Source organism: Echinops telfairi, unplaced genomic scaffold (assembly GCF_000313985.2).
Source record: "Echinops telfairi isolate 266 unplaced genomic scaffold, ASM31398v2 ScPeMD7_3;HRSCAF=10, whole genome shotgun sequence".
Taxonomy (NCBI): Eukaryota; Metazoa; Chordata; class Mammalia; order Afrosoricida; family Tenrecidae; genus Echinops; species Echinops telfairi.
In genome coordinates, this window is record NW_022103899.1 from 62,939,038 (window position 1) to 62,949,651 (window position 10,614).

The window sequence follows — 10,614 nt, forward strand, 5'->3', positions numbered from 1 at the left end:
CTTTCAGACTGAGGTCTCCCAGTTGCAGACGACAAAGGCGTCGAAACGGCGGTCGAAAACCTCCGGGGAAGGTACTGGGACACGCACGTGCCTGCACGGCTCTCCGTGTGGACGGTCGTACGGTCGTAGTCGTAGCTGTAGTGCCGGGCAGCAGTGAGCTGCCCCGCTGTGGCAGGAGACCTGGGCTGGCTGCAGGGTCCGGGGACGGAGGGACGGTGCGTGTTTCAGAGGGACCTATGCTGGAAGGCTGGCTAAACACCTTCCCGAGGGAGGGGCAGGCCAGCTGCAGGCACAGGGCCTCCTCGCACAGCCCAGGAGGTGGGACAGAGCGTCAGCCTGACGCCCGGGGACTAGACGCTGGTGTGTCGGGGATCAGAGGGTAGTTGACTGGAATATGGACGAGCAGTGTCCAAAGCACCGACCTTTTCCCGCACCTCGTGAGGGAAGAGCAGGGTGAGGAGGTGACGTGCAGTTGGGGGCAGCATGGGACAGAGGGCCAGCTGCATCCCCGTCACGGCCCAGGCTAGGGAACCGCTCTGGGGGAGCCTTTAGGGTCGTCTCAGGGCCCTCTGGGGTTAGGTTCCAGGTGGGAGAGGACTGGGTCCCCTGCTTATTGCTGGTGGACTTCAGGGGTGCTGATGTGGGTGGATGAGAAGCCAAACCCAGGTGCTTTCCCTCTGACCCAGAGCGGTCAGCGGCTGTCCTGGCTGGGGAATGTTTTACCTGCTTGCTGGCCCGGGTTCAGGCTTGGCTTCACTTGCTTCCCAGACAGCTGTGGAATCAGTTGGGACCCTATAAGCTCGCATCTGAGCCCGGGCTTGGGCGGCTCTTTCTGCAGTGGGGGCGCCTGGCAGTGGACAGCAGGCACTCAGGTGCTGTGGGCTGGACGTGTTGGTGGCTCCTATCTGGCTGCACATGTCCGTGTCAGGAAGAGGGCCTGAGAGCCGGTGGGCAGACCCTTTCCTCCGAGGGGTGGTCTTGGCCGTAGGTGGGAGCCGGCCCCCTTAGTTGTGGGCTCTTTGTTCCCATGGGAGCTGGACCAGGTCAGGCTCAGTGGAGACCACACAGCAGGGCCAGGGCTTCAGGGGGAGATTTCCTCAGCCTGCACCTCCCTCCTCACTGTCCCCACCACCCTGGGACTCACTGTCCCCCTGCCCTGGGACTCACTGTCCCCTTGCCCTGGGACTCACTGTCCCCCTGCCCTGGGACTCACTGTCCCCACCCCCTGGGGCTCACTCTCGGATGTGGGGCTGGCCGCCCCCCGCAGTCTCTAGCAGCAACAGCAACAGCCTCAGTCCTTCCTCCTGGGAAGCCGTCTGTCTGGCCTCTGTCGCCTTCCATCCAGCACTGAGCCGAGTGTCTGGGGTCCCAGTCTGTAGGTGTAACAGGCTGGCACGCTCCCAACCTGGAAGAGTTTGTCTTTCTGTTTCCCGTTGTAGTCTGCAGGCGCAGGAGCGGGGTCTAAGAAGCCAGCAGACGGGCCTCTCAGAGACACCAAGGCCGAGGTGGAGGTAAGTGTGATGGCAACCACAGTGAGGCGCCCCAGCAGACAGCCAAGAGGGCCCTGCTGCCTGCCCGCCCTGCTCCTCGGGGTGGCCGGGAGAGTGCGGGCTCGGTGTGGGGTGGACGCACCAGTCGTGGCTGTAATGGTGCAGCTGTTGCTATGTCCACTCCCTGGGCGGGCATCTGGACCTCTGAACTTTGCTTCCCCGGCAGTGTCTGTGGTGCACAGGGACCATGTCATGGGTGCAGGGGGGATGAGCCTTAGGGGCACCATGTGTCTGGAGGGACTGGGGAGTGGGGTGGGGGTGTCTTCCCTGCTCTGCTGGGCCACGGTCACCGCGTGTCACAGGGTGGGAGTGCAGGCCAGGCCAGGCCGACCCCTTTCCGGTCGCCCTTCCTGTAGTAGTTAGACTTTGTGCCAGGCTACTGGGAGCCACCATGGGCCCCCGAGGGGTCCCTTTTATAAATCCAGTGAGACCTCTCAGGCAGCTTGGGGGGTGTGTCTATGGGGGTGTGGACGGCAGGGGCCCTTTTGTGTGGCGGCTGAGAGCTGCGCAGACCAGGGCTCTTCCCACGGAGCTCAGGTGAGCTGTGCTCTGTGACATGCTCACGGGACATGGAGTGTAGACCTTCACAGCGCTGCCCACGTGCCCTCAAGAGGGCAATCTGTCCTCGAGCAGAGGCTTAAGGGGGCTCCTCTCGGCGCGGCCCCAGGCCACACACGATGCAGATACTGCGACCTCAGCCTCGGGCAGGGGCTTGAGCTGGGGAGCGCTGCGCCCCTCCTCCAGCTGAGCCTGGCAGACTCTCTGACCACGCCCGCTGACAGCCCCCCCCCCCCCCCCCTCTTGTTCTTTCAGACTGAGGTCTCCCAGTTGCAGACGACAAAGGCGTCGAAACGGCGGTCGAAAACCTCCGGGGAAGGTACTGGGACACGCACGTGCCTGCACGGCTCTCCGTGTGGACGGTCGTACGGTCGTAGTCGTAGCTGTAGTGCCGGGCAGCAGTGAGCTGCCCCGCTGTGGCAGGAGACCTGGGCTGGCTGCAGGGTCCGGGGACGGAGGGACGGTGCGTGTTTCAGAGGGACGTATGCTGGAAGGCTGGCTAAATACCTTCCCGAGGGAGGGGCAGGCCAGCTGCAGGGACAGGGCCTCCTCGCACAGCCCAGGAGGTGGGACAGAGCGTCAGCCTGACGCCCGGGGACTAGACGCTGGTGTGTCGGGGATCAGAGGGTAGTTGACTGGAATATGGACGAGCAGTGTCCAAAGCACCGACCTTTTCCCGCACCTCGTGAGGGAAGAGCAGGGTGAGGAGGTGACGTGCAGTTGGGGGCAGCATGGGACAGAGGGCCAGCTGCATCCCCATCACGGCCCAGGCTAGGGAACCGCTCTGGGGGAGCCTTTAGGGTCATCTCAGGGCCCTCTGGGGTTAGGTTCCAGGTGGGAGAGGACTGGGTCCCCTGCTTATTGCTGGTGGACTTCAGGGGTGCTGATGTGGGTGGACGAGAAGCCAAACCCAGGTGCTTTCCCTCTGACCCAGAGCGGTCAGCGGCTGTCCTGGCTGGGGAATGTTTTACCTGCTTGCTGGCCCGGGTTCAGGCTTGGCTTCACTTGCTTCCCAGACAGCTGTGGAATCAGTTGGGACCCTATAAGCTCGCATCTGAGCCCGGGCTTGGGCGGCTCTTTCTGCAGTGGGGGCGCCTGGCAGTGGACAGCAGGCACTCAGGTGCTGTGGGCTGGACGTGTTGGTGGCTCCTATCTGGCTGCACATGTCCGTGTCAGGAAGAGGGCCTGAGAGCCGGTGGGCAGACCCTTTCCTCCGAGGGGTGGTCTTGGCCGTAGGTGGGAGCCGGCCCCCTTAGTTGTGGGCTCTTTGTTCCCATGGGAGCTGGACCAGGTCAGGCTCAGTGGAGACCACACAGCAGGGCCAGGGCTTCAGGGGGAGATTTCCTCAGCCTGCACCTCCCTCCTCAACTTCGTGATGCCACGGATCCTCTGCCCTCCGGGAGGGACTGACCCCGGAGTGGGGGCACAGCATTGGCTGGGAAGGAAATCAGTGTTGAGCAGTGGGAGAGGGCCCCTTGGGGCTCTGAGGAGGGGGTGGCTGGACAGAGAGCTCACTGGGGTGTAGGAGGACGCACAACCTGCAGGAATGGGTGAGGCCAGCCCCAGGGCACTGACCAGTAGGCAAGGCCCGGTGACAGGGCCTTGGGAGCTTGGGTGTAAATAAGAGCAGGGCCCTTGGTGGGTGGTGGGGGACAGAGTTGGGACTGGAGCATCCAGGTGAGAGGCAATGGCTGGACCCAGGTGACTCAGGGTCTGACGGTGGGCGCTGGGCTGGGAGGCTGAGGGAAGAAGGGGTGGAAGAAGGCTGTTTGGGGGCACCCTTGTTTGAGCCCAGTGACTTTGATCAAGCTGGATGGTGGGCCAAGTGGCCCCAGTAGGTTGGAGACTGAGCCAAGGTGGGGGTGGGCAGTGAGGTCTGTAGGCATGTGGCTCAGCAGGGTCCGGTGAACTAGGGGGGTCTGTGCAGCACGGGGGAGGCAGGTTGGGGCTGGGAGGGGGTGCCTGGGGTCCCCCAGAGTCTGAGGACTGCCCACTGAACCAGACGGGGCAGACCCTGCAGGGTACCCTGCCCTCCACCAAGCCCCGTCACACCTAAGCGAAGCCGCCCGGCCCCCGCCGGCCCAGCGGGTCTGGTGTCACTGTTTTATGTCAGGAAGAAAGGAAGGGAGTGTCCCGTCTAGAGCTGCAGAGCCTGCCTTGGCAGCGTGCGGACCAGATAGCGAAGCAGGTCAGGCCACGGCAGCCCCAGAAGGAGGTAAGGCCCCCTCCGAGAGCCAGACCCTCCCGTGGGACCTGAGGCTCAGCACGGGGCCCCTCCTCTCGCCCAGACCCTCCCAGGGGCCCAGGGCTCAGCACAAAGCACAGGGAGTGGGCTGCACTTGATGCCTCTGTGCACCCCCTTACCTGACGGAGGTGGCTGCCGAGCAGAGCCAGCAAGGCCTCACCTGTTCTGCCTGCACGGCACTCAGAGTCCCATCAGGCTCCCCGCCACGGGCAGTGCCGTCTGTGTGGAGCCCGGATGTGGCTGGTCCGGTGGAGCACCCTTAGTGTTAATCTCCCCCCCTCCCCTACACGCCCCACCGGACAGGCTGTAGGGGCGTCTGCTCCCGGCCCCTGCAAAGCTGCCCACGACCCCAGCTGGTCCCGAGGGGCTGCGTTTTCAATGGGACCGTGGGGCGCTGGCCTCAGCTCTTCAGTCCATGCCGTCAGTATGTACCTATAGGGTCCGAAGGGACTCCTGACCCCAGGGGTGAGACCTGTGAGTTAGCAGTGAGCACCCACCGCTGCCCAACCTGTCCCTCGGGGAACACCCTCTCTGGGGGGTTGCACTCTGGTCCTCGTGGGCACAGCAGGGCCTGCTGCCAGGGCGGGCCACTGGGATGACGGGAACACGTGGTGACCAGCAGGGACAGAGAGGCTCCTCCTGACGGGTAGGCGTGGTGTCCCTGGGCGACAGGGCACTGCTGGGAGCCAGGCAGCAGGCGGGTAGAGAGAGAGAGTGAGAGAGAGAGAGAGAGAGTCAGAGAGAGAGAGATGGAGAGAGAGATGGGGGGCATGTTGTAGCCAGGATGAGGGTGTGGCAGTGGGGCCGAGGGCAGCTCTGAGCTCGGGTTCTGTGTGCACAGTGTGGACATGGTCCCAGGGCAGTGACATGGGCACCCTGAATGCCGGCTGGCCAGGCTGGCGAGGGGAGGAGCCCTGGTCCCCTTAGGCATGTCTCTGAAGCTTACTCGTGGTGGGGGAGGGGGCCTCAGACTACAGTGGTCCTGCAGGACAGAGCAGAGCTGCCCCGCAGGGTTTCAGAGACGTCAATCTCGATGGGACCTGACAGCCTCCTCTTTCTCCCAAAAGCAAGGGGTTGGGTCTGAACCACAGACCTGGCAGGCTCCTGAAAGGGCCACAGAGCACCCAGATCAGGCACACAGAGCTAACTTTACTCTGGGAGAAGCGGGCTCCCATCTAAACCAAAACCCTCACTGCCCTCGAGTCCTGTCCGTGACCCTGTGTCAGGGTAGAACTGCCCCTGTGGGCTTCCAAGACGGTGACTTGTTTACAGAGTGGAAAACTTTCTTTTTCCTGTGGAGAGGCTAGTGGGTCTGAACTACTGACCTTGGGGTTGGCAGCCCAGCGGGTCACCCCAGAAAGAGAACTGTCACTTAAAAGTAGAGGAGTCCTGGGGGGCCAGGGCTCAGCCAGGCTGCTGGGAAGTCACAGCCCGAGCTCGGGCTGCCCCCTGGTGGCCGTGAGCAGCGTCCCCACACTGTGCTGTCCCCTGCCCACAAATGCTGCTGGAAACCCTTCCCTGAGGGACTTCTAGTGCCCTCCCCCATCCTGAGTGCCGATGGGACCCCACACAACTGTCCTGGGGTCTCTGGTGGGCAGAGCAGTCCTCCCCTTTACCCCCACCCCCACCCTGGAGCCTGTGTGCAAAGGGCTTGGCGTCTCCTTTTGCTTCTCCTGAGCCAAGCCGCTGCTTCTGAGCCCCGGGGCCAGACCACTGTGGGGCTGCTGCTCCCAGATATAGGAACTGGAGGGGTTCCCCTGCCTCGGTATGGGGGACCCTGGTCTCACCAGTCTGGTCTAGGCTCCCCTGCCTTGATGTGGGGCCCCACTCCCACCAGTCTAGTCTGGGCTCCCCTGCCTCAGTGTAGGGGACCCTGGTCTCACCAGCTCAGTGGGCAGTGGGGCAGTGGCGGTGGTGGGTGCATGGGGCTGTCTGAGTGGCTGGCCCTGCCCTGTCTCGTGTCAGGGGCCCAAGATGCTCATCCTCCTGCCACCAGTGTCTCCAGCGACAGTGCCGCCATGCTGTGGCCAGAGAGCCTCCTGGCTGGGCCGGCAGCAAAGCCCAAAGGTAAGGGGGACTCCTTCCCCATGCCTCGCCAGAGGAAGGCGGAGCTGTGGGGGACCCCTTGCGCTGCAGGTCCACTTGGACCCACCGGGGACCAGTCTCTCGACTCCTCCGGGGAGGCCCTGGCCACAGCTTGGTTCTTTCTGTCAGCTGGAGTGGAATCAGGGGCGATGCCTGGTCGCGGGCCTTTCCCTCCTGTGTGGCCCCCCAGGGGGCCTGTGTGGGCTCCGTGCTTGCTGTGGATCCTGCCTGAGGGACCTTAGCCCAGCAGTGCCCCAGGCGACTGCCCTGCTGCAGCCTCTGCAGCGGTTCCTCAGAGTGGCAGCTCAGGAGACCCTGCTGGCAGCTGACTTCTGCTCCACCTTTGTCTCAGACCTCCGCCCCGACATGGGACCCTAGGTCACAGCTCTATTCTCCCGGGAACATGGGCCATGCAGGCATGGCCACGCCTCGGGATGGTGGACGCAGGGTGTGGCGGGCTAGTCCTGACTGCTGGGTGTGCGTGGTCAGGATACACGTGTCCACACGCACTGTTCCGACCACGTGGCCCCGTCTTGCCCCAGGAAGAGACAGAGCAGTGGTGAGGACAGCCTCTTTGGAGACAGGACTGCAGGTGCCCTGGGTGGGGCCATGGGGCCAAGTGGATGGAGGGCTGGTTAGGGCCCAGCCCTGAGGGCCCCCTTGGCAGTCTAGTACGATGACTGGGCGGCGGGGCCGGTGGTGCTGAAGAGAGCACCCTGCTACACTTCAGGGGTTAGAGGAGGGGCAGGCGGAGGAGGGACCGGGGGAGACATGGTGGGTAGTGGGAGAGATGACAGGTTCCTGGGTGCTGCCGAGCTGGAGTTGGCATCGCTGGTAGGGACTCAACATGCTGTGGCTCTGCTGCCTTGGGGTGGGTGGGTCTAGGCGGTCGCTTGTAGCCCTTGGGGTACAGTGTCTGGCCCATGGTGAGGCTCTCAGGAGAGTAGCAGCGGGCATCACAGAAACCAAAGGGGGGGGGGCATTTCAGTGAGGATGGCGTTGCTCGGGGTGGGAGGGTTGAGGAGTCAGGAGGCCAGTGGCAGGACGTGTCCATGGGGTCAGGGAATGTCCGTGTGTCCTCCCCAATGGTGTCCCCGTGTGAGAACATGCCACCGCCTCTCGGTGCTGTCTGAGCGCCTTGTGAACCCACATCTCCCCCAGCCCCTAGACACCCCGATGGTGGGTGTGTACGGATAAAAGCTGGGGACTTGGACTTTGGGGACCCCATCTGCATCTCAGCACACAGGACTGCAGTGAGCCGGCCTTGTCAGGGCCCCTCCTGCCACTCACGCAGCATGCCGGAGTGCCCACCCTCTGTGCCTGCTCCATCTCTCGGGCTGGTCCCAAGAGCCCCAGCTTCAACCTTGGGCCCCATGCTGCCTGTCTCCATCCGGTCTCTGGTCCAGGGCCCTCAGGCCCTGCTGACCTCTTGTCGCCAAGGCCCTCAGTCTGCCCTTGGCACTGTCTGGTCTCGGGACTACACCCCAGGCCAGTGTGGCCCCTCCCCATCCCATTCTCTGTGGTGAGGGGCCACTGTAGCCCAGCAGATCCCGCAGGCATTGCCCCCACCCCACTCCCCACTAGCTCTGCTAATGCACGTTTGCTGTTTTGGGGCTTCCTGACCCAAATGTTGATTTTCTGATATGCTTTCTTGTAGGGGACTCTGCCAGCGATGCAGGTAAGAAACGGCCGGAAGCCTGTCAGCGTGTGGGGTCACTGTAGGTGTGTGTCCCTGTGAGCATGTGTGTCCCTGTGAGCATGTGTGTCCCTGTGAGCGTGTATGTCCCTGTGAGCGTGTGTGTCCCTGTGAGCGTGTGTGTCCCTGTGAGCGTGTGTGTCCTTGTGAGCGTGTGTGTCAGGGCACTGTTACTGTGCATCCTCAGGTTTATAATTCATACCATCACGGTATGTTCATGAAAGTCGCTCACTGTCAGGAGAGATACCTGGGGCTTATGGTGTAAGGCTTTATTCCAAAAGGACACATTTTAGGTTTCCCCCACAGCGTAAATATCTTTTCAGTATAAATTACATTTCCAGTGCAATAAAAATAAGGCAGAATAAAAAGTTCCTTTGTTCTATTTTTATTACACTCTTAAACAGTGGTTCTCAACCTTCCTCATGCCTCGATCCTTTCATACAGTTCCTCATGTTGTGGTGACCCCCAACCAGAAAATTATTTTCGTTGCTACTTCATCACGGGCGCCCCCTGTGAAAGGGTCATTCGACGCCCAAAGGGGTCGAGACCCACAGGTTGAGAACCGCTGCTCTGAAATAGAAAGCTCTTTTACTTTTAATAATGGAGTCAATTTAGTTATTTTATTCATTTGGACATCTCATCAAAATAAGAAAACTCTGTGAAGATGATAATTGGTGTGGTCCAGAGCCAAAGGTAAAACAAAGCCCCTTTTAAGTCCCGGAGCTCAGGAAAAGTAGAACGCATGGTGTTGATTCACTGTTGGCGGTTCAGTGAATGCCCACAGACGAGATGCCCTCCCTGCTGCTGCGGCGGTGCTGACCCCAGCGACCCCGTCGCACAGGGCAAGTGGCCCCTGTGAGTGTCTGAGACTGAATCCTTACAGGAGCAGCAGTGAGCCCGTCTTTCTGAGGAGCTGGCTCATGGTTTCGAACTGCTGGCCTTGAGGTTGGCCAGCACAGAAGCACTGGCACCAGGACTCGTCCTGCATGCAGGGGCGATCAGAACAGACCGGGCATGGAGTTTCCCCATGAGCTTTCTGCAGCCCGTTGTGTGTGCACATAGTTACCACATGTGTCGTCCTGTGGCAGTAGTGACAGTCTCTGCGTCGTGGCGGTGGTGTGGTGCTGGCTCTCACGCCCGTCCCCTTCCTCAGGCCGAGATTATCTTGGGCCTCGCAGCTAGCTGACCGACGTGTCAGCAAAGGGTTCCTGAACATGGATACTGGCGTCCCCTCCAAATTCCGCTCTGCGAAGCCTGTCGTGTCCTGTCACGGGCACAGAGGGTCTTCCTCCGGCAGTTGGTGACTGACTTGTCTCCTGTTTAGAGAGAGAAGTGGGGCCTGCGGACCAAGAGAAGTCTGAGGTGCCCGAGAACGCGGAAGTCCCCAGCGAGCTGGCGTCCAGCCTCAGGTCTGGCTTTTGGCCCCATCACCTTGGAAGGCTAGTTTATCCTGGAGTGGGGTCGGGGAGGCTGCAGCCGGACACCACGAGCACTGCCCTCAGTCTTACTTTGTAACTTGGCTGTTCACTTCACACTCGGGCTTAACCCTGAGGACGTACTTGTACGAGCGGTAAAGCTAGCACTGAACCCCCTTTGCTGCTGACTCAGTTCTGAGCATTCTGGGGGCCTAGTGAGTCTGCGCCTACGGCTAAACTACACCATGCTTTTATTTCTGATAGTTATAGTAACACCCTGGCATTACCAGCAACTAAGATTAAGCAGGGGCCCCTCTTAGCCTCTGGATCCCGGTGGGAGGGGGCTGTACTCTGCAGGGCACGGCCACCCGAGGGTGCTGCTGATGCCCTGGGACCAGGGCTGGCAATGGCCAGGTTCACCCGTCCTAGCTGGAATGTCTCGCTTGTCTGCTTCAGAAAGACACCTCGGCCGGCTAGCGCCAGACCGGCCCCTCCCCGGATCAAGCGACAGGAAAGCTCAGAGGTGTTAGCTGTTGACAGGTGAGGCTGACTCCATGGTCCCCGCTGTCTCAGGGGCTCCCCCAGATGTGGGTGCCGGGATATGGCGATGGAAAGCGGTTGAGGTGGGGGGGCTTCCTGTGGGCTTTGGAAGCCAGTGGCCAGGCCTATCTTCCGTGTGAGGCCTCCAGGTGGGCTTGCAGGCCAGCTATTCAGCTCATTTCCTTTGGTGATGTCCACCCTGAGACACCCGGGGAAGAACCGTGTGGTGGACGGAGCTGGTGTCCCTGAGCTGTGCATGTGAAGGACTTGGAGCAGGTGTATGACACACACACACACAACACACACAGTCGGTGTCTGCACAGAAACATGGAAGTATAGAAATGGGAGTCAGTGGTGCTGGAAAACACACACACACACACACACACACACACACAGAGTTGAATTAACACACATATACACACACACACTCGGCTACACGGAAACATGAAAGTGAAGAAACGGCAGTCAGTGGTGCTGGAAGTTTGACACACACACACACACACACAGTTGAATTAACACACTCAT

The 10,614-nt window shown here is 61.3% G+C and overlaps 1 protein-coding gene across 1 annotated transcript in view; it reads left to right on the top strand.

The window, feature by feature from the left end:
- Positions 1 to 10,614, top strand: part of TRAF3IP1 (TRAF3 interacting protein 1) — a 33,284-nt gene that overhangs the window by 3,464 nt on the left and 19,206 nt on the right. Inside the window, exons 6-12 of the mRNA XM_045294461.1 lie at positions 1,440 to 1,511; positions 2,364 to 2,427; positions 4,222 to 4,323; positions 6,319 to 6,420; positions 8,096 to 8,116; positions 9,459 to 9,543; positions 10,006 to 10,089. Of these exons, the coding sequence (XP_045150396.1) occupies positions 1,440 to 1,511; positions 2,364 to 2,427; positions 4,222 to 4,323; positions 6,319 to 6,420; positions 8,096 to 8,116; positions 9,459 to 9,543; positions 10,006 to 10,089 (530 nt within the window). The remainder of the gene's footprint in view (positions 1 to 1,439; positions 1,512 to 2,363; positions 2,428 to 4,221; positions 4,324 to 6,318; positions 6,421 to 8,095; positions 8,117 to 9,458; positions 9,544 to 10,005; positions 10,090 to 10,614) is intronic.